Genomic DNA, 24,346 nt, shown 5'->3' on the forward strand with positions numbered 1-24,346 from the left:
TGCTCTTTAGAAGCACATGAATCTCTACCCAGTCAGGGACACCCTGGAAACACACCCACACACAGCTTGGCCACACACAGAAGGCTAAATGCATGAGGCACCATATTCAATGTATAAACCTTGGAATGACAAAACTTAAGAAACTTGACTCGCGCACACAAAATAATCCTGCAATTAAACCCTTTCCATCAAAACTCAATGCCTCAATTCAACAGCATGCATAGAGGTGGCAAATTTTGCATCAATTGCAAAGTATAATCCAGTCAGGATGATTACGGTATTGAAAATTTCCTTTAAATGGAACCTACGATGACAAAGTTCATAGCCAGATAGCTTTGTAGTCAGAGGTCAAGATAGAAAAGCAGGGAAACACAAGTGACTTTATGGATTACCTAGAAGTTGGCATGTAAAGATGGATGATTTTTCAGACAGACTTGATGAGAACTGAATTAGTCCTAGCATACGTCACTCAAAGACAACCTAACTTTGTGGCAACTAGATTATATCAGAGGTAATGATGAGGCCCTCATTGCATGTGCAAAGGCAAATTGGCAAAAAGATTTCTGAAAGGAGTGTTGTGGGTCATTTTAAGTGCTCGAATTCTTTCTTTCTTTCTTTCTTTCTTTCTTTCTTTCTTTCTTGCAAAAAAGTGAACTTCTATTACATATGACCAAAATACCAAAATCCAGGAACCTCATACAAAACCGTGAAGAAAAGAAAGAAGGCTGTCGCAACCAATGTGAAGAGTGGATATATCACGAAGGCCTTGTGGCAAGATATATGTGAAAATAGCCGTGGTCCTTAAAGACAGTTCAAACAGACATTCAAAACCATGACTAGTTGAATCTCCGTGATCAATTTCCAAACCTTTGACATCCGTGCCTTATTAGCATTTTGTTTCCTGTCAAACATCCAAGAGAGGTTGTTGCCTTCAAACTTCATAAGATTCCACAAAGTGTTAAAAAACGAACCAGGAGCTTGCGCTGCTCAATAGTGGCACAATCACCGATTGCATATATGTTTTCGCACCCTTTCACACGAAGCCACTCATCTGTTGCCAAAGCACGCCTGTCAGTCTGCATGTTTGTCCCAATGCACCATACATTGGAAGTTAGGTCCACATCCATTTAGCTCTTCCAACATCGTAAAATTTTAATGTTTCAATTAATATTCCCTCACTTTCTCGAAGCATTGTAAAAATTGCAGCATCACGATAGTATCCATGGGAGTTCTTCCACAAAAGACCTTATGGCTAGTACATTTGGATGATCTTTAAAAGTCACATGGTTCAAAACAGATCCACATGTACTGACGTGCATTTTGACAGCAACTGAAGGGGGCGATGGGGCAGAGTTACAAAGGGCAGAGAAAAGAGGTCTATTGTCCCCCAAGTATCCCATATGGTGTGTTATTAACAGGTTACAACTGGGTAAGTTTCTCTTTGTAGGTAAAAAATTTAGGTGCCCAAGGATTTTTAGATATTATGCCCTAAAAGTCGGGACAAATAATTGTTTTCAAAAACACTTTATTTACCACTTCAACGGTAGAACATGTGATAGCCTCGTAGAATAAAGTATTGGAAATACCAAGGGAAAAGGTATGTGAGGCTTTCAGGCCATCCAGCACCCATACCCCTTTCTTATCATGGTGTATGGGGGCAAGGATGACATAGGAGGGTCATCCTTTTACAGGGCCAATTAGTGAGAAAGCCTACTATTTGGAGAGGATCAGCTGAAACAACCTTCACGGCTCCAGGTCATTGATATTCTTGCAATATTGTTACATGTTCAACTGCATGGCATGTGGGCTGCTCCCAGGCCACTAGGTGAATCACAGGCAGCTCAAGACTCACATAAGGCTGTCTGAGAAACCCAACCTTTGCATAGCACCCTCCACGAAGGACCACTCCACCTTGTCGTAAGCCTTCTCAAAATCCAAGAGAAGGGAGAGAGCAAAAAGCATGAGAGCGTGAGCTGAGAGGAGCTGCTGCCTGGCTGAGCCCACTGCCCCCCCCGCCATCTCTTCCTCCTCCACCTCCCTCCCTGCCCTCCTCCTCCGCCTCCCCCTGTCATCTCCTCCCCCCGCCATCGCCCCCCCTACCATCCCTTCCGCCCCCCGCATTCTCTTCGACCTCCCCCCCCCCCCTTCTCCTCCACCTGCCGCCTCCTCCCCTCCACCTGCTCTTCCGCCCCCCCCCCCGCCATCGTCCCTGCCCCCCGCCTTCTCTTCAGGATCCCCCCGCCGTCTCCTTCGCCTCCCGTCGCCCCCCCGCTTCCTCTTCACCTTCCCTGCCTCCTCCTCCTTGCCGCCTTCTCCACCTCCTTCCCCCTCCTCCCTACCATCCCCCGTTGCCCCACCACCCCTTTCCTGCCTCCTTCCCCACCTTCTCCCTCCTTCCCTTAGTCTGTCCTCTTCTACTCCCCTCTTCGCCTCTTCTCCGCCTCCTCCTCTGACATCTCTCCGCCTCACCCGCCCCTCCTCTTTGCTTCCCTACCCGGGTTTTTATATCTTCTCTCCCTGCAACGGGAGCTTTTTTGCTTGTTCAGAGAAAGAAAATCTTGGTGGTGACCCTTGGTCTGGCCAGATGGGCACTATGGTAGCACCCTCAAATCCCACAGCCGTTAAGGTCCTTCTTTCTCCAGCCGTCAATCAACAGGTACAACAAGCAGTTCAATCGCTCCAAAGACAAGGCAATCATGGGTAGAATTGTGGGCCTCACACCCACAAGGAGACAGGTACAAGAGTGGATCCACGCGAGCTTGGCACTAGAGGGTGACCACATTTAGGAGGTCACCATCTATGGAAGAGGTGTCTTCCTCATCCATTTGAGCTCCCCCGATACTGCCTCAATAGTTGTGGAGCAAAGCCCCATCCTCCTTGGCCCACATTTAGTGTCCCTCTTCCCTTGGTACCATGGCTTTACAGTGGAGGACATGGACACGACACACCATGTTCCTCGTTTTCCGATTACGCTCCACTTCCCGGTGCTCCCAAAGGAATATAGAGCCATTCTCCCCTCCATTGGTTGAGTATTTGGCATTGTGCTCGAGTCTCCAGCAGATTCAGCCGCTTCAATGGTAGCAAATGACGGGGTCCCCAAGATCAGACTGGTGGTTGAGAGTCCAAAGTCCCTTCTAGAGTTGATCCTTTTAAAGACCCTTGAAGGGGGTACACTTCGCCAGCGAGTGGAGATTTGTAACGCTTGGGAAAGGGGGTTCAATCAGCATAGTGGGCTCCCAAACACACCTAATTTGGAGATTCCAGTTCGCCTCCACAGGGTTGGAGAAGTGGTCCCCGGTGATATTTGATGCTATGCTAGAAGATCAGATTTCACGCATGATGGATGAGTGGATGGGGCCACAGGGACTGGACCTTTGGCACGCCCATGGTGCTGAGATGAATTTTCAGCTATGCTTCATGCGGGAGAAGCCGATGTGTGGCTTGGCGGTACGAATTATCAGATTGCCGCTTGAGGCAAAGGTTGATCATGCATACTACTGGCCACTTCAAGAGTGGAGGGGTCTGCTGCATCTCGGTCTCACGGACAGAGGCTCCAAAGGCTTATGATCAGGGCGAGCTTATCCCAGGACGGACAGTTTGGATGGGAGAGTCCAGGATTGGGATCCTGAACGTGTATGTCCCAGCATGCAAGCAACACCGTCCGGCCTTTTGGAGGAGGCTAACAGAGTGTCTTCCGGATGTAGACTCCTGGATTGTTGGAGACTTCAACAACCTGGAGTTTGGGGAGGACAAGCAGGGCGGTGCTTCTTTCTCTAAGATGCCAGCAGCAGCAGAGCAGAGCACCTAAAAGCAGTTCATCTTCATGATCAGTGGCAGAGACCCGTGGCGAGAGCCAAAGTTCAACAGGATACCTGGCAGCCTCCTCTTCTCTTTCGGACAGAGGAGACATGACGGACTGCTTGAGAGACTAGACCGCTTCTACGTTGGGGACTAGGCACTGCACATAGGCGGCTCTACTGGGATTCTAACAGGCACCACGATGTCAAACCACTCTCCAGCAGTACTCCCCTTAGAGCAGCCCCGCCGAGGTCTTCCCCAAAAGGGGGTCCGCATTCCAAAGGACCTCTTGCAGGATGGGGAGATTCAGCAGGTCATGATAGAGATTTGGCAGTCAGAGAAGGCACCTTGCGAGGGTGGGCTTCGTGGGTGGCCGACGCGATCCAAAGGAGCAATGGGGAGTTGCAGGCTCATGCCCTTAGACGGAGGAGGGCTCTTCAGGAGCACAAGCGGGCACAGCGGAGAGACCTTGCCTCCATAGAGAGGCTCAGGGAGCAGGACCTGGGATCCCAGTGGCTTAGTGGCAGGTTTGAGAGTGTGCACCTTGAGCTTTAGGACACGGAGATTCGGTGGGCTGAGTTCTCCTATCACTCCTCCCGGGCCCGATGGGTACAGCAGGGGGACAGGATGACGAAGCAATTCTTTCAGACCACTCGACCCCGATCGACAGGCACGCAGTTGCAACGTCTACAAGATCCGCAGGGCATCATACACATTGATCTGCAGGAGATTTTAGACCCGACCACAGGTTTTTACAGCCAACTCTTTCAGACGGAGAGGATGACTCTAGCTTGTCTTGTGGCCCATGAGTTAGTTTGGGGCCACGTTCCGACAGTGGTCTCGCAAGATTTGTGCAAGAGTCTGGAGGAGCCTTTCACGGATGAGGAGCTTTGGGAAGCCCTCAAGGCTCTCCTGACCCAGAAGTCTCCTGGCAAAAATGGCTACTATGGCCTTCTTCCAGAACTTCTAGGAGATCATCTCCACCCCTTTCCGCCTAGCCTGCCAGCAGATCAACGGCACGGGCTCCCTTCTTTAGTCCTTGAGCAAGGGGTGGATTTGTTAAATCCCAAAAGGGGGAGATAGGTCGAAATCCGACAGTGGAAACCGATCACTTTGCTTGATACTGCATACAAGATCCTCGCCAAGGTCTTGAGTTTGCAGTTACGGCCCCATCTTACAGACATCATCCATGACACACAGCAAGGGGTGGATTTGTTTGATCCCAAAAGGGGGAGATAGGTCAGACATCCGACAGTGGAAACCGATCACTTTGCTTGATACTGCATACAAGATCCTCGCCACGGTCTTGAGTTTGCAGTTACGGCCCCATCTTACAGACATCATCCATGACACATAGACCGGGTTCGTTCAGGAGCGCAACATCCTGGACAACATCTTCACATTCTGGGAGGCAATGGATTGGTCTAGGGAGGAGTCACGACCGCTGGCCGTCCTTCTCTTGGATTTTAAGAAGGCTTACGACAAGGTGGAGTGGTCTTTCCTGGAGGGTACTATGCGGAGATTGGGTTTCTCAGACAGATGAATCATACGAGTTTATGCGCTTTATGCGGGGAGCTCTAGTCAAATGCTTATCCGTGGACACACAGGCAAGGCCTTCCCTCTCTCTCACTTGGTCTGCCAAGGCTACCCCCTCACTCCCTTCCTCTTCTTGTTTGTGGCGGAGACTTTGGGCTACTACTTGAGATCAAAGGTGGCCGGCCTCACAGGGTAGAAACTCCCAATCAAACAAGAGGAGTTCCTAGACTCTGAGTTTGCAGATGACACGGCCTTGTACGTAGAGGGCACCACAGCAAGCTTGGAAAGAGTCAGGGGAGCCCTACCTATCTACTCTGAGGCCTCGCATATGCGGATCAATTGGACAAAATCCATAGGCTTCTTCATAGTCTCTGAGGAGACACAGGAGATTTGAATGTTGGGGAGCACTTTGGCTTCCGCTAGATACCGCGAGGCCAGACAGCGAGATACCTCGAATGCCAGGTGGGTATTGATATTACAGCAAAGCACCAGATCGCCCCGGTCCTCAAGAGTGTTCGGCCTATCTACTCTGAGGCCTCGCGTATGCAGATCAATTGGACAAAATCCATAGGTTTCTTCACAGTCTCTGAGGAGACACAAGAGATTTGAATGTGGGGGAGCGCTTTGGCTTCCGCTAGATACCGCGAGGCCAGACAGCGAGATACCTCGGATGCCAGGTGGGTATTGATATTACAGCAAAGCACCAGATCGCCCCGGTCCTCAAGAGTGTTCAGTGCAAGCTTCTCTACTGGAGCTTGGCCAAACTCTCCCTAGCGGGCCATGCCTTAGTGGCAAACCAGGTCCTCCTTGCTACGGCTTGGTATATCGCCTCCTGTTGGTGTTTTCACAGAGGGTGCATTGGTCAGTTCCGAGGGTTGGTTCAAAACTTCCTTTGGATAGGATCGGACGGCACAAGGAATACAAGAGCCCCCGGGTAGCTTGGCAAATGGTGATCATGCCGCAGGCATTGGGAGGCTTGGGTATCATTGATCCGGAGATGCAAAGCAAAGCCCTCTTGGACAAGTTGGTCGTGCGCGGCCTCACCCCAAGTGCAGAGCCTTGGAAGCTTCTCTTACAGTGAGGGCTTCTTAGGAACACCCCACGCACTCCGGGCAGTGGCAGCATTCACACAAATGGATCTTCTTAGAGGCCTCCCTTACAAGGAAGGGTTCCCCTTGATGAGAGGAACCTCCATAGGATCTGGCAAAGATTAGCAGGGGGCCTCGTTCATGCTCAACCCCGATGCAGAGAGGAGTTCGAGCGCCAGCCCCTTGTTTGGCACCCAGAGATTAGGGATTAGGATGGGTGTATGCTCGAGCAGCAGACTCACATTGGTGGTTGGGCATAGTGGGACAGGGGACCGGCCGGCTCCTTTGGCAGATGGAGCAGATTTACCATGGAGGCAGAGGCGAGGCTTGACGCCTTAGCGCATTTGCGAGGGGCAGGGCAGCGGATGAGAGAGATTGACCTAGCCATCCATGAGCCCTGATGGGAGGGGCTTCGCATGTGGATGGACAACAATGGTTGGGTCAGTTTTCTCGGACCGGTGTCCCCTTGAGGATGATGATGCAATGAGGCAGCACGTAGCCTAGTTTTTTCCATGTAGGACCTAGAGGCCTACTCCAAGCACTCAGTAAGAAAGACCCAGAGATGGATGGGAGTCTAGATGGGATTCATTTTATGCAGATGATCAGAGTGGTGGGACTTTTGGGGAAGGAGTGGCACATTGATCCTCCCAGTATCCTAGAGCAAGATGCCCCCAGATGGCGCCTCTGGCTTTAAGAGGGTAGGCCCTTGAGTGGGATCCAGGAGAGTGGTTATGCCCTTCCAGGGGCACCCTTGCCGAGCAGGTGGACGAGATGCCCTTCTTTTCCTACACCACACGGATTGGGAGGAGGCTTCAGATGGACTCTTTGATTTGGACCCCTTTGAGGGAGAGGCATTGGGTGGCCCAAAGAGTGCCCCAGGAGGTCCGTTCCAGGTTTTGGACACAGTTATGGTCTAGTTTGCGGCCGAGGAAGATCTCCTACCTCTTCTAGCTAGCCGCCCATAGAGGCCTGCCCATCGGCCTGTGGTTGGAGCAGATGCGGGTGAAGGGGCAGTGTCATTGTTGCCCTACTGGTTTTCTGAAGACGATCCCTCACTGCTTCTAGAGCTGTCATAGCACAGCGATGATTTGGATGGGAGCCCTCAGGATTATGACCCATATGCAAAGCCTTCAGAGGGACCACACATGGGGGATGGTGGCCTGGTTGACTGAGGGAGGACACGCATTCCAGATTGATGAGGTCTCCCCAGCTAACCGGATACAAGGTCAGAGCATTCAGAGGATAGAGCTCCATGAGGTGGTCCCTCCTTATAGCCTCGTTCCTCATTTTCCTCCGGTGGACAGCGTATGGGAGGTAGTAGCCAGTATCACGGCGTGGAACTTTTGGGTTACTCACTGCAGTCTGGTGATGGGTGAGCATCTGGTTCCACCCTCAGCTACCTTGCTCGCCATCTGGCAAGATATCATCTACACCCTCCGCTCCACCTGGGAGCGTGGGACACCAAGCTCTAGGGCGACTATCGCGAGACACGCTCGATTCTGCAAGGCTTGGCTTGCATGAGTTTTTTACATATTCAATCTACAAGGGATTCGCTGGTTGTATAGTCCCCCCACCTGGCTGTTAGCCCCAATACCAGAGATCCCCTAGGCAGTGAGCTGGGTTTCTCTGGAACAAGCCGGTTTTTTCCAGCCTTTTTCCAGTTTTTCCATACTCAGCACCTTCAGGGCTGCTGTTTTGTATGGAGTCTTTCAAGCATTAATAGAAGGTTCCTTTCTTTGCACAAAAAAAAAAGACTCACATAAGATTTCCTTGGTTTAACTTTCTTTTCACCAGTGGCACGCATGACTTGGAGTTTCTGCCTAGATTTTTGCTAGTTATGAAACATATTGCCTCTATGACATTTTTCTTGTCCTAGTGACACATCATGTAAATAGATTTCTTGCCTGGCATGTTGCTAGTGATAAAGTGTATAACCTTTGTAAGTTTGCAGAATATGTATCAGTATGACTGTTGGTGAGAGTTGTGCAGCCAACTTAAGCATCCCTCATCCTTCCTTTTTACAATTTTATTATTCTTTACGTTGCTATATCTCTATGAGTCCAAACTTGTAAATAAAAAATGAGTCAATTTTTTGTATTCACTTTGCATACCCTCTTGCTAAACTAGCAAAGGATCTAAATTCCCCCCCTTCCCTTTCATGAAAAAAAAGAGGCTTTGTCTTTTCCACTGTGCTGCAGAAGGCACAGCTCGCCATCACATCAAATGGAAACCAGCTAAGTTTTTGCCATTGCATCCTATTCTGAGAGGATATGGTCAAGATCTATATAATTGTGCATGGTTTCAGAGCAGGTAATAATTAAGACGCTTTCCACCACCGTTATACCAATTTGAAGCAACAAGAACGCCCCCTTCTTGATGTCACTAGTTCATATGTATGTCAGTCCTCCCCCAAAAAAACTTCTTTGTTCCCTCTCCTTCTGAAGCCAAGCCACTGAAGACTGCAAGAAACTCTCTACAACAAATACAACTTATGAAAGCAAAGCAATGTCAGATGCTTGCCTGCCCAATTTGCTGCATGAAGTTTGCTACAACAGGCAGAGTCCCGATTCCCGTTGACCAAATCACCATGCCATATGGAACCTCAACTTTCTTCCCTGAACTTTTCTCCCTCATCACAATGGCCTTCTTTTGAACTTCTAAAACTCTGCACCCTGTGTCAAGTTCGATGCCATCTCTTTGAAACTTTTGCTCTGCAAATTGGCTGATTCGCTGATCAAATCTGCCAAATAACCATGTAAAAATTAAAGGCACTTTGCAAATCACCATGCCATTTGCATAGAATACTGCTGAGAGCATGCTTGACCGTTATCACATACAAAGGAAGAGAAAGAATAATGGTAATGAGCTATGGGAAAGGTTCCAATGAGGATACTTGCTTTCCCTTTTGGTAGTTATTTTATAAAACCTTAGTTAGTCTCATTGTAATCGTCAAGCACAACTCACGTATTCAAAATATGGTCACCAGATTGGATGACAGTCATCTTGACACAAGGTAGAAGGTCTGGATACAACTTGTATAAGTCTTCATAAATTAGGTCATGCAATTCAGCTGCAAATTCCACTCCTGTTGGGCCACCCCCAATTGTTACAAAATGTAGCAATCGTTTCCTTTCCTCTTCAGAAATATTGGGAAGAGCTGCAAGCTCAAAACAATCCACAATGCTTTCACGAATCTTCTCAGCATCCTCAATCTCCTGTAAACCCAAACATTGAATCTCAAAAGTGTTACAGATCATTGACAGCTAGCAAAACTTCAAAACCCTGACTTATAGGAAAAGAAAGTCTTATTTCTAGGACTGATATGTGGCAACAATTGAGGCCATAAGTGTACTCTATTCAAATTTCAGATCTTCTATCACAAAAAGCTTGAGGTCAGGTACAATCCACAAGATCAAATTCAACTAACATGGAATGTTAAGGCTTGTCAGTTCGCATATTTGAAGAGAATACTTTAGGCATACAACCAGAAAAACCGGATTGCCTCAATCTTTTAATAGATATTACTTGCAGTCACTGGGCCTACTTATAGATTATAAAAGCAGCCATTGAGCCTAATTATAGGTATGACAGCACAAAACAATGAGAATCCTTTGACGTGCAGATGAATGCAGAATCTCTTCTTCCCAATGTTGCATATTTGGCAAACCGGATCACAATCAATAGCTTCTATAGCAGTAAAATTGTACCTGTTATATTCCGATTAAAATGTATATGTAGCTATTCATACTTAAAACACAAACAAGGATGCCAAGTTTCTTCTCGCTTTTCATTGAGGTACTGGCTGGAAGGTAACGTATGACCGAGCATACGGTCACATTATACATTCAGCACAAGCAAATTAAAGTTGGGGGCAATTGATGAGTAATCACTATCAGTACAATTATTGTAAAGTGGGCACCTTCAAGAAATGGCAATACTCCTCCACTCCAGGTGTATTGAATGTGTTTGACTTAGCTCCAACAGCTAGAACAAGGTAATCATATTCAACCTCAAACTCCTTTTTCCCAATCTCATTATAATCAACGACAGGCCTACACAAGACCTTTTTATTTGCCGGATCAATGCGGACACAATTTGCTTGACAAAATCTCACATTCTTCTTCTGTTATTAAAAAAACAAAAAATGTCAATACAATACTACTGCCACACTAAAATCTGCTAATTCAGAAAGCATACAAAGAACAAATACTCCGTGCAAAAGGCCTTACATTTTGCATTATTTTACGGATAGGCTCTGTAATGCTCCGTGCCTCCACTGTGCCACACGTAACGCTAGGCAAAAGTGGCGTGAAAACAAAGAAGTTACGGGGTGAGATCACTTGCACATCATAAAGCTTGGTATCTAAGCTCTTTAAAAAGCTTATTCCCGCCCACCCTGTGCCAAGAACCAGGACTTTCTTCTTCCCTTCGTTAAGTTTCGTAGTCTGCTCAAGACCTTTTGTTGCAGGAGCTGTATCTGGACCAGCATCTGCAAATGCAATGAGCACACCCCCCAGAATGCCGCTGCCACAGCCATTTATAAACAGAATCAGTACCTATGCAGATAAAGAAACTAGGACATCTCAAGTACAGCTCGCTCAGAAACATAGTTTATTTATCTTTCAGAAACGATTCACTCTTCACCACTACAAAAAGATCTCTTATAAGACTAAGATTGCATATAGTCATGAAGTTGGCATCAACTTCTCCCTATTCACAAGCAAATCATGCCTCTTCCACAGCTCATCCATACAACCAGGACACCCAGGACACCATATTCACACTATAAATAAGTTCACCTTACAAAAATCTTCAAATCAACCTGGGAAAATAAACATCTGCAGTTCTGGATCTGTCTGTACATTTGCTTCCTCAAAAGCTATACAAACTAAAAGATATTACAACATCAAACACACCAAGGAAGTATATGGTGACCGATTGGAAGAGAAGGATCAAAACAAAGTGGGTGAAAATGGAGACGATATGGTGAAGCGAAGTGAAGAAGCATTTGTCACAAGTCTCTACATAGATCACAACACAACAGTACCCTATAATCAATCTCTCTCTCTCTCTCCCACCCTGTTTGGCCTCTACATAGATAAGCTCGAGACTTTGGGAGGGGCTGGATGCTCTCTTGCTGATACTTTGATTCAGATAATGCTGTATGCAGATGTTGTGGTGCTTTTATCCTCCTCTGCAGAGGGCCTTCACAGACACTTAGTCCTTTCTGTGAGTCACATGATTTGAAGGTCAACATTGGTAAGACCAAGGTTATCATCTTCAATACTTCCCGAGCAACCATGCATAGAGAGTAGTTCACCTTTGATGGATTGCTGGTTGAGATTGTTTCATCTTACACATACCTAGGGGTTCTCTTTCTGTTGGCCCTATGAGACAGGAGATGTAGACTTGTTTGAGCAGAGGGTATGCCTCTTTAGCCAGGCTAGAGAGGCAATGCTTCCACTAGCACTTTCAGGACCCCAGTACCAAGGCCCTCTTATTCGCCTCCTTGGTCCAGCCAGCTAGGATGTATGGCAGCCCTTGTTGGGGGCCGGATCTCTCAAATGCGGAGTAGTTATCACGGATGATTCAAAGAGGCCGTCAGTTCCCACTAGATCATTTAGGTCGAATTCGCATCATCTCCACCACAACTTGATGCAGCATTGCAGGTCATCACGTATCTATATCGTGTCAAGGGGTAGGGAGACTGCACTTCAGAATGTCACAGACTGCCATGGCTAGCATTGTCCTCTTCTATGGCCCTAGCAACTGAGGGTGACCAGAGATGCTGGTATGCATACACAGGCAATTGGTTCGAGAGATTGGGGCTCCACATGGATAGACTTCCTGCCTTCCAATACAACATTGACGTGCCATTTCTCCCACTTAGGTATCACGAGGTAAACTAGGTCATACACAAGGACCTCCTGCAATTACATACACTGAGTGAGCTCAGTGAAGCTTGGCTTCTACAGAGATCACTACCTACGTATTTCTGATGAGGGTTTTATTGATCCTCTTGGATATACTCAGATTCACCTCCCCCATTCATTGAGGATCTTTGTTGGCCAGTTCCGGGTTTCTTCACATCGACTCCACATCAAGAGTGGACGAGCTAAGGGAGTACCCAGGGAGAGGTACATATGCACTTTATATCAGCTACAGGAAATTGAGTCAGAGGAGCATTTCATCTTCAGATGTCCAATGTATTACAAGATCCGAAGCTGCTTTTACTGTCTCTTTAGAGATAGCTTTGGGCTGCTCTCCCACTTCCTCGCCTTCCCAAACCAAATATGTTTGGTTGCCTTCATCCATGAGGCAATTAGACATCGAGAGCGCTCACTCAAGTCACAGACACGGAGATAGGGTGCACTGGCAGACTCTTCTCAGAGTACGGTCACATAGTTTTTCAGCCGGATCGCACAGGTTAACACCCGTCGGGCCTCCGACAAAAACATGACACAAGGCCAGCGACACGACATACCCGACAGACGACGGACACGCAGATTACACTTGGAGACATCCCCTCCATGTTCAAGGTTGTTGATGTTGGAAAGGTCACCTCCCCATCTGTCAGCCCCCTGAGGAGAGCATGGGGGAGGGAGACCTAGGGCAAGGTATGCCCAGAGAAAGGGGACAGCCACTGTACGGATCAGTACGGGCTGCTGCAGGGCAGTGTACAGAAGGTGTGCAGAGTGCGCCAGGGTCCAGGCTGAACAGAGGCGGAACAGTAGCAGCATGGAGTCGCACTGTTGAAGCAGGTATTGGGCAGGTCTATGGCCTGCAAGCAGGGCTGGCAGGTGGCAGGGTAGGCAGTCCAAAGGGGCTGGGCCCTGCATGGAACAAAGGGCCAGCAAAGGGCCCTAAATAGGGCTGGATAGGCAGCCAACCAGCCAACCAACTAGTCAGTTGGTTAGGGCTGCTATAGACCAGCCAGTTGGCCCAATTAGGGCTGGCTGGTGGGTAGGTTTTGGAGGGCCTTGTGCCCTATATAAGGAGGGCCTTTGTGCCCTCATAACTCATTCTCTGGAGCAGCAGATTTACAGCAGACAGAAGCAGCAGATAGGGCTTCCTTGGGCCTTTTCCCAAGAGGTGAAGGAGACCTAAAGAGGGCTGCAGACTGAGCTAGTAAGTGCTGCCTACCTAGGCTGATCTACAGGCAGTAAGGTAGAGAGAACCAGAATGGATGGAAAGTCTACAGACGCTCGAGGTGGAGCACGCAGGCTCGAGTCTAGAGATAACTGGCAGATAGGAGAAGGACCTTGCGGTAAGATCAGAGGACCACACCATTGGTGGGACTCTGGATCTATCTCTTTTGTATTGTGTCCATAGCTTTGGACGGAAATATATTATTTTGGTGGTTTCTCTATCTCGCTGGTTCATTGCCTATTGATGAGTCTGCACATCTATTTTATGCACATAAGTTAAGAAGTTTGTGATTCCACACCCCACACCACACTGTGTGAGCTCCTGGGCTATTCTATTAGTCTTCCGCTGTGCGTACCCTCTGTTGGGTCATTTCTAACAGGTGAAACCGACCTTCAATAAATTAAAGGGCGGTAGAGCTAACAAATAACCAGTCAACATTGGGAACTAGAGTGCCCCTGCACCAAGACAAAGACACAAATTGGCCCCAAACCTTGGCGCCCCTTTCAGTATTTCTTTAATTAAGTGAGAGGCCCAGAATTCTCGGCTACATAAAGGATACATTCTTTCTTGCATCTGGGGCATTCCACTTTCCATTGGGCATCCACATACCCTGCATAGCCTTTATTGGTCACTGCTCTCACCACTCCTGGCAGTAGGTCTTCATCCCTAATCCAAGAAGATTTCACACAGCCCAGAACAATCACTAGTAACCACACTTGGCCACACAGTCCCCAATAGCTGTCACCAGTACCCAATTAGCCACCTATCTGCTCAAAGCAGAAAAAGAAAGCATACAAGAGCTTTCTCCACTGTTCAGGACCACCACTACCTATGGGCAACATACATCCTAATACATCAACCTGTTTCCCATAAGTGAACTTGCATCACAACACTATGGCAGTCACAGAACAAACACTATGGCAGTCACACCTGTACCATCCCTCTCTGGGTTCTAGGGATACTTCTCCATCCCAAGCATGGATTCCCGACCCTTGCCTTCTCAGCAACGAGGCTGTAACAAAGATGTGCCATCTGTGTAGCAACCACTGCCTGCCTGTGACCTATCTCTTAGAGAAACCCAAAACATATTCCCACACGGAACATGTTACCTGCCAAAGCTAGCAAATAGGATATACAATGAATTCGATCCCACTTGCATTCAATACATTTCCCACTCTCTGTAGGCATTAGAATCCCAAACATTAGCCCTCCTGGGCCTTGCTCTCACTCCCAGTGGCAATAGGCATCCCAAATACTTACACGAGACTTAGAAACTGTTACTAGCAACCTAAGTGGGGAGACACAACTCCTTGACTGTCTCAAATGCCCACTAAGCCACTGGCGCGCCCAAGAAATGGGTGAAAGCATAATGATCAGCCTACAATCTGAGGGAAACCTGCACTCGAACTGAAAGCATTCATAATCAACCATTCTGCCAATAAAGTCTCTCCAAGTTAGGTCACAACCAAGGAGTAGGATCAAGCGGGAGCAACCAGCTTATCCTAATCAAACCAGAGGCATCCAACTAGCTCATACACGAGCTTATGCATACCAGCAAAAACCACGCTGACAGCCATCCATGCAACCAAGGCAACCTGCCCATGCAAGCTCTGACACTACCCGCACAAACATGCTGTAGCAGTTCGTACAGATCGTTTCCTAGCCGAACAAGAGCAGTCCATACACAACTTATGCACCAGTACGTAGTACACTAGCCCATACTAGAGTTAAGAGCATCTGTACATAGCCATACATACAGTGGCCACACAATCACCAACGCACAAGCATGGAGTTCTGATCAGCGTTCCAAACACTCGTGACCATGACTTTGACCAACCCAAGGCCCGTGGCCTTGTAAGCAACATACGGACTTCAACGCCTATTAGAGTTTGTTGTACGGACAATCCGTACTCCATTGTTGCTATCCCAAGGACCAGCTTCCATCACACAATGAGTTGTTCACCCCCGTCAACCCCCGTGTGATCCTTTTCTGATCCCTCGATTGTCGTAAGGAAATCCTTGGACTCCTCATCAATCCCCATATGTAGCCCTTGACCCTCCACAGAGAACCTTACCAAAGGCCTTATGACATTGTGGTACTTTAGTGGGAGATGGGAAATTCTATGCCAAGGTGGCAAGTGGTCCCCTACCTTTTCTTCCCATTGTTTTCCCACAAAATCAGGGAGCACTTGAGCTCAATGATTTTCTGGGAAAAAGAGTTTGTGAAGCATTTAAGGGCTGAAAATGACATAAAATCCATGTTTGTGAAACACTAAAATCGATAAATTATTTAACTTCCTAATGGGTTCGTAAAATCGATTGCGACAAGTCGCATCGGGGAGGTAATTTTCTGAAGAAAGTTCCCCTCACAGTTTTGGGTGCCTGCTGCATGTGGAATGAGACCCGCGAGGGAGGGACGCAGGAAAAATAGTTTTCAGTGTTTTCATGATGCTTGATTAAGCTTAGAGATAAACTGAAGAGAGGCGGCAGATGAAACGATTGTTTTGTCATAACGTTCCGTGAGCATCATATAGGATCGTATCAAAGAATGCCTGAAAAATGCATAAGTATCCAGAGGGTAAGTCGAGGACATGCAATAGTTTCTATCATACCAGATGGTCCAGTATGCAGTGAATCTAACCTAGGAAAACGAGGGGCTATAATCGACAAGGGAAGAGTGAAATTGCCTGAAAATCCAAAACTGTTTTGAGAAAGCATGCGAAGGGAAGCAAATCCTTAGGCCACGGATAGGGCCTGCAGGAGATTCTTGGTTGCTAAACAAGTCCACAAGAGACGTAGAAGTGTTTCTCAGGGACGAGCAACGTAGACAATGCGCAGGTGCAATACGACATCGTGCCAGTGCAGTCCCTACAGGCAAAACCCCCAGCAAACACCGCCACTTGAAGACCCTCTGCTTTAGAGGAAGCCCATTCTTCCATATAGTACACAAGCATCTTGTCCACCATTTGAGAGGTTTATTCAACCTCCAAAGCTCATTGACATGATGCTGTATCCACGGCTGGGGGATCAGTAGGCAATACACACACACACACAAGTCCACACAATTTCAGGCATGGCTGTGACAAAATCAGCAAGCACGAGAAGACTTGGAAATGATGGAGGCCCTTTGGCAATTGGCTAAAAAGAACATGCAAAAGCCCAAGCCAAGCAGAAAAAGTATGAGGTTGAATATAGGAGGTACCGGTTTTCACAGAAGGGGATTTTCAATCTACGTCTTCTACATCACCACAAAAATCAATATTCCTCTTTGAGAGGTAACACCAACAATAAGCTAGTTCATCTGTATTATGGCCCTAACAAGATCATCCGTAAAGTTGGGGAAGTAGCTCATCAATTGCAGCTACCATCCCCTCCACGGTCCACGATGTGTTCCATGTATCATTGCTGAAACCACATGTGGACCCCACTGAATTGAATAAGCTAAATTAACCAGGCGCTTCAGAAGCCTTCTCACTAGAGTAGAATATTTATCAACAGACCACCTTGCTCTGGGAAAAGGAGGCGTAGTAATAAATCCCTCTTTCAAAAGGTATTGCAACTTGTAACGGATGCAACATGCTAGATAACCTTCGTGACGAGAAGGCAGACAATGAGAACCCTTGAAGATGCGTCTTGCTCCATCTGAATCAGAAAGATGTCGCACGAGGCAACATGCAGCATATCGATAAGAGAGAAAGATGTATACCAAGAGAGTTGCCGTGATGAGAATGGAGTGATTTTTTTTTAAATATCAGGACCCTCTGATACATACAGTAGTAACATTGAGATCAGCATAGGGAGAGCAAGAAAGAGACGGCCACTGTATCACATTGATTTATTTGTCTGTGGTCATTAGAAAAACTGGACTTTGTTAGCAATCCTGTTCATTCAGGTTTTGCCATTCTGCTTTTCCATATCAGTGTTTGATGTCATTTGCGAATGGCTTTGTAAACAGCACCGGTTGTGGAAAAGAGTATTGGTTGCAAGCTTGACAGATCTCAAGCAACGTCGTGATGATCACGAAAGGAGGTTGATCTTGTCGGAAATTAAACAAAGTAATATGTGAGGAGAATACGACGCAAATAACTTCGGTGTGTGAATTGCTCTGTAACCCCTCAAACTGTAATACGAGGAAGAGCGAAAATGATTCTAGCCAAAAGGATAGGAAGACACGGAACCTGGCAGCAGTGATTGCAATGGCAAACGATCGCCCCTGGTAATCGCTACCAAAAAACGACCGCGTTATTCGGGCACTCGGGGTGTTCTTATTGCCCCCAAGTACATGCCGAGCGACGCCTTTTTCGGTATTCAAGGACGAATGCGAAACACGGCGCGAGCAGGTCCTCAAAGCGGAATGCATGATAGTGTTGTTGGATCTAAAATCCGGTCAGGAGGGAAGAGAGAAGTGTCGAAGAGGAGGGAGAGAAGGTAGCGGGGGCGGCGAATTCCAAGAGAGATGAAGGGAAGGAAGCAATGCGGGTGAGTGGAGAAGGAGCAAGGGATGAAAGGAAGGAAATGCGAATGAAGTAAAGAAGAGGAGGAGGGATAGGAATACTGTCGCGAAAGGAAGAGGTGCGGCTTTCGTCCATAGCCAGACAGAAAAAGCTCAGAGAAAGGTACTGCGATCCGCCATAGCCAGAAGCTCAGCAAGCTCACGCGTGATATTCTTCTGTTCTTCGTAAAATCGGTACACTTCACAAGACGACGATAACCGGTTGTAGCCCGTCTCCCCCCCTTCCCCCACCGGCTCCTGCCGGTCTTTTCTTCTCCACGTGGCTGCCCCTCCCTCCTCTTGGGAAGCAGGTATTGAAATTAAATGAGTAGTTGTTTTTTCCTCGAGTCCCCTTTGAATTTTGTGTGTCGTTTCACCTTCCATTCCCCTCTTTTCAGCCTTCTGATCTGACCTGGTCCCCAATGCCAATTTTTCGGGCACTCCTGCTGGTGCATTTAAGGCGACTTTGTCGGAAAACTTCAAGCTTGGAAGAAATCTTTGATGTTGCTCTGCTTTACTGTGGTTAGAACCGGGAACCACTGAAATCCATGGCAATTTTGGAAATATCTAGCTTCGGAGAAATCTTTTAAGCTCTTCTATCTAGGGTGGTCAAAAAATGGGAAAGCTAAAATCCAAGCAATTAAAATTTTCGGGTGGGGGTGCCTGTGAAATCTTGGGTTGATGCTTACACTCCATCGAATCTCTAATCCCTCACACTTCAACATGCTAGCATGCCAAGATGCTTGGCATTAACATGTTTTATAGTGCAAGTGACTCCTTCATGAACAACATGCAACATTCTAAGGATGTGGGGGCCTGTACAATAGGCACATTCGGGTAAGCACAAACTATTGATATTTTATGTTACTAAGCTTGATATAACTACTTCACGCACTTTAAAGATAACATTCTCAAAGCAATATTCTTTCCTGTGATATTTCGTCACATATGAGCCATGTGCTTTTGAGAGGAACTTTACAAGATGATCACAAATAAGCCATGTGTTGAAGGAACTTTACAAGATGTACAAACTCTCCCTGTTGACTTTAAGATCAACATGGAACCTTCTTTTATGATGACCACATATTCCATCATGTAATGTTGACCTCAATTATGAAAAAGGAGCATTCTATTGCTACTATAGAAGAATATTGCTAGTGGAGTGCTTGAACTTCAAACAGATCACCAAGCATAATATTCACAAGCAATCTTGTTCATAGGAATATTTTAAAATATGTCTAAAAAACACAAAGCAACAAACATGAGGGCTCTCCCAAAGTATATTTTATGTGCACAATGGGACTTGAACCCATGAAGTTGTAGGAAAAGCTACCTTGTGAAGGGAATTGGAGGAAGGGGCCTCTCTTCTCCTACTCCAACCGGTCCCTTTAATTGAAAAGAATTCAAACATATATTCATTAGTGAAAAAATGACGAAGGGGTTGGAAAGGTAGTGGGAGGGGTAAAGCAAGAGAGCTTAATGAAGACATCCCTTTACTTATGAGGGAGAGGGCCCTTCCCTCCTTACTTCTTACGGCATCTTTATGTAGTTTAGTTCTTACAACGTCTTTATGCAGTTCAGTGTTAAGACCATGTGAGTGCATAATGTGAGTTCAGGCCCCCCCCCTTTGGATGAAATTTTGAAGCTATCCCTTTGACTTTAGCTTAATTGGGTACTGACCCTTTCACCTCAGGAATCAACTTAATTTCTCAAAAAATAAAGGCCTTTTGGATTACCTTTCTCCTTAGCATAAGTTATCTATATGGAATAATTTGTTAAGATTAAGGGCCTTTAGATAGGTAGATGGAAAGTATAGATGAGCAAACTAATGGAGGAATTACTTGGGGCACATACTATATTCAAAAATGTGAAACTCATTCCACAAGCACCACATCAAGTAGTGAGATGCAGCACATCGTGTTAAAAGAGTTTTGGGGGGAAACCACATGCTTTGAAACAAACAACTTTGTTAAGGAGCAAGTAATCAAAATTTGCATGGAGGGTTTCACTTTACATGAACTCTCATTGTACCAAATGGAAAAATCTAGAGCATCTATCTAAAACATTTATTTTGTTAATCCAATGGGTCGGTTACGTAGCCTTTGTTCAATGGGTCGGCTATGTAGCCTTTGTCATTTGTTTTTTTGTTCTGCATCTTCATCCACCGTTGTTGTCAAATGCGTTGTTCCCCTTGCTCTCTCTTACAATATAAATCCTCCCCCATCTTAGCCCTTTCAACATATGTCTCTTAGCAGTTTCGTTTCCCTTCCAATGTCTTGCATGTTTGATGCTTGACAGCTTCTCCTTCTATATTCTACTATTGTTCTTGATCCAACACCTTTGTTCCTCAAACTCTCTTTCATTTTCAATGTTTTAACTGCAACGAGTATTCCACAACACAAGCAACAAATCCAAAATTTAATCATGCTCTTGGATTCCCGAACGCAAGCAACAAATGCCTAGCCCAATTGTGCTCTTGGATTCATAATCTAGCTACCTTACTTCCTTAATTCCATTACTTCCTTGATTCCTTAATTGTATACCAAACGCAAGCAACAAATGCTTGGCCCAACTATGCTCTTGGATTCATAACCTAGCTACCTTACTTCCTTAATTCCATTACTACTAGAACTAGTTCAGATTGCAATTGGTGAATGCATACATTTGGAAGTGATGGCTCCAAGGTTGGCTACTTTGGTTATGTGTTTTGGTGTTTGGGTTATACATTGTTGTGATACATTCATTAGACAATGCAATACCCCTACCAAGGTTGATGCCTCATGCTTTGACATGTCATTGCACTCAACGCCTACACTTCCTCCCATATTTTTTCAAAGACTACAACTTGCATTTGACAAAAATAGGGCCTCCCTCTCCACCTGAGGAGGAGGAGCTTGTTACCAACTATGGTTAGAACTGTATGTTAGTAATCCTCAACTAGCCCATGTAGTTATATGAGTTATAATATAATTATGTGAAAAAACATCCATTCTTTGATCCCTTGTTCCTTGAGTAGGCATTCATAGCCGTGAATTCCCATATATTGTTTATGCTATGAATGGGCAAGGTTTGATAATAAAATTTAATGCATGACCCAATGCTTCTATTAATCAAATAGCATGAAGCACATGCTCATCCATCATCATAGCAGTTAAATATGATAAAGATTTACCAATCCATAAAGAAAATCTCATACTTGAATGAGACTTCAAAAATGCATAAAGGAGAAGTTATCCCACAAAACAAATGAAATATCTCAATTAAACGTGACACAAGGTATGGGACCAAAATCGGGGGACCTTAAACAAAGGGGATTTTATTAGCTTATCAAGCATACATTCACGTCAAGCCATTGATCAATGGATCAGGGCACCACTTGACATTCCCAAACATGTTTCTTGCCATGTCCACACCCAGAACACTCAAGACCACTACATGATCTTGAGAATATGCATTCCACAAGCCACATCCATACTTCTTGCAAATTAAAAACAAGGAAACTCCACAATAAATGTTTCTAGCATCATCTCAAATTCAATCTTGCACACAAGAGAAGGTTCAACATGCAAAATATAGAAAAACTTTATGAAAATTCAATCAAACTCCAAGATCTTGAACTAAAGCCCTTTTCAGAGATCTTTTTCATCATTCAAATAGCCCATCACATGGAAATGATGTAAGTGTACCCTAGAAAGAGGGTTGAAATCAAGAAGAAGGTGTCTTGTAGCAACCAAGTAGAATTTTCATGACAAAAGGGCATGGAGAGGAGAGAGAGCAAGTGAAGAACTAGAGAGAGGATGTGATAGGTGCATGGGATCATTGCCACATAGAGGAAGTGCATGAAGATGAGGAGGAGAAGAGGGGTAGCATTTGGGTACCTAGAGAATGAATTATGGTGTTTGCATGGTGCCCACTCGTTTATAGGACTCATACAACTAGAATGGAATTAGTTAAACTGAGAACCCACCATTTTGGAACATGGTTTTGGTCCAAAGCTATGGGGGGATGCAGTTTTGAAACATGATTTTGTGAAACCATGGTTTTGGTGGGCATGGTTTTTGGAGGCTAATCAGGAGGAACTAGAGAGAAACTAAGGGTTATATACCCATGTTCAGTTCTCTTTCATCTATCAAGGAATCTCCCGCTTTTCCTCCTAGCTCTCTCGCTTGTGCTTCACCCATTTGTGCATAGCTCATAATGCAGAAGACCTTGACACAAAGGTGAGAGTTGGTTCTCTCTCTCCTTTATCTCCTACTCCTTCGCACCATTTTCAGTGGATTCCTTTTTGTTTACTTTTTTGATCTTGGGCATTTTGGGATTCTTAGTTGTCTTGCCTGGAGCAATAGGAGAACAATCTCAAGGTAGATCTGTAACTTAGTTAGCTCAAATAGGTTTCTTACTTTACGACCATTTTTATAAATTATTTGTTGACGCTTTGGTTTGCTCACTCCCAACAAGTCAACTTTAAGACACTCGGTTTTTGTAAATATCCCAACCCTATGCAGTGCTCGAGTGAAGATTCTCGCTCTTGCAATTTGTTAAGTGTAGTATGTGCATGCTCGGGGTGACAAAATAGTGGTCAACAATCAAGTGTGATAACCTATATGAAGTGGTTTTTTATCAGTGTGGCGTTAAATTCCTACTTAGAAACTCTGTTCTCCTATCACCATACGATTTCTCCTTCAACAGCAAGGTAATTGCACGTGCTTGTCTTGCGACATACGGTCTAGAAAGGTGCCCACCTACAAACAAATAATCCATCAACTTGCCATACTCGTGCTCATAGAAATCAACTTCAGAAAGTTCTATACTCTTTGAGCATCTTCCAGGGCAGAGGTAGGCGAGACAAAGAGTCAACTCCTACATGAGTTTTCCTCGGCTTATAAATAATCTTAAAATTGAACTCCTATAAAAGAAGCATCCAACACATGAGGCATCCTTGAATGATGGTTTTGTTGATCAAATAAAGCAATGCCTAATGATCAACAATAAAAACAAAAGGTTTGCCGAGTAAATAATGCCTTAGTTTTTGTAGACTAAATATCATGCCCAAAGCTTTTCGCTTAGTTGTATTGTAGTTAGCTTGAGTGGGAGTCGATAACCGACTAGCATAATACACTAGATAATCCAATTGACCATCTAGTTGAGCCAAAATAATGCCTAAGGCATAACTAAAAGCATCTACATGCACATGGAAGATGACATTCCATCTAGGTTGCCTCAAAATGGGTGTAACAGTAGCTCTACTTTTGAAGTCATGAAAGGCCAGAGACAACTAAGTAGTCCATTCAAACTTTGCATCATTTTTAGCCAACTCATACTATGGAGTTGCAATCTTGGTGAAATTTGTAACCATTCTATAATAAAGTCAATTTTAGATTGATCTTCTGGAGCTACAATAATTTGGTTGTAGCCACTATAACCATCCATAAATGAGTACATCTCATGGCTTGCAACATGATCCAAGCTCCCATTAGTGAAAGGTATTGGAGATGGGTTTAGGAACATTTTGTGCATTTAACTTTTGGTAATCCACACATACTCGACCTTTACCATTTTTCTTTGGCACCACAACAATGGGAAAAAATGAATCACTACAGTCAATAGCATAAATGAATCTAGCACAAAGAAGTTAATCTAACTCAACTTTTACCTATTTAGCATAATTTGGATTCATCCTATAACTTTATTGCCAAAGTGGTTTATCATCATCTGGCACTAGGGTGTATTCTACATTGACACAACTTGGGAGGAACTCCCCAAAGGTCTGTACAGTTCCATTCAAAAACATCCTTATACCTAGTGAATAGTTCTTTGACAACCTTAAGTTGCTCAAAAGATAGATTTTGACTTACCACCACTGTTGTAGGGTTGTCTTCAGTCCCAAGATTGAGTTCTTGGGTTGGTTTTGGCACTAGCTGCTCAGATCCAAGTCGTGTAATAGTTATTGGTATCTCAGCAAACTCCCTTTCTCCTTCAATGCCTTCAATGAAGTGACGAGGAATAAATCCTTTTGTTTAGCAATTTGCTCAGCCTTTAATTTTTGTTTGATATCAGTTGCTAAAACATCAATCTCACCAGCAGGAAGTATTTGTACTTCCATCAATGATGCCTAAACATTTGAGGAAACGGGTCTATAACTTCCAAATTTTTGAGCTGATAACTGCTCAAATATTCCGAGGATTTGTAGGAATGCAAACATCTTGTTTGTCAGTTTTGATGATCATTTTTTATGAACCCCAATAATGTAGCACCTTTGCACTTTTAGCCAAGGTCATCCCAA

General features: G+C 45.4%; 1 protein-coding gene across 1 annotated transcript in view; it reads right to left on the minus strand.

Moving 5' to 3' along the window:
* The window catches only part of LOC147901080 (external alternative NAD(P)H-ubiquinone oxidoreductase B1, mitochondrial-like), a 40,648-nt gene extending 22,424 nt beyond the window's left edge, over positions 1 to 18,224 (minus strand). Inside the window, exons 1-6 of the mRNA XM_087375443.1 lie at positions 17,750 to 18,224; positions 10,652 to 10,946; positions 10,342 to 10,545; positions 9,387 to 9,637; positions 8,943 to 9,162; positions 972 to 1,076 (exon numbers count right to left, since the gene is read on the minus strand). Of these exons, the coding sequence (XP_087231569.1) occupies positions 972 to 1,076; positions 8,943 to 9,162; positions 9,387 to 9,637; positions 10,342 to 10,545; positions 10,652 to 10,946; positions 17,750 to 17,931 (1,257 nt within the window). The 5' untranslated portion in view covers positions 17,932 to 18,224. The remainder of the gene's footprint in view (positions 1 to 971; positions 1,077 to 8,942; positions 9,163 to 9,386; positions 9,638 to 10,341; positions 10,546 to 10,651; positions 10,947 to 17,749) is intronic.
* Positions 18,225 to 24,346: the final 6,122 nt, after the last annotated feature.

The sequence above is a fragment of the Dipteris shenzhenensis genome, chromosome 6 (assembly GCF_047967505.1).
Source record: "Dipteris shenzhenensis isolate YYH24624 ecotype China chromosome 6, Dip_SZ_1.0, whole genome shotgun sequence".
NCBI lineage: Eukaryota > Viridiplantae > Streptophyta > Polypodiopsida > Gleicheniales > Dipteridaceae > Dipteris > Dipteris shenzhenensis.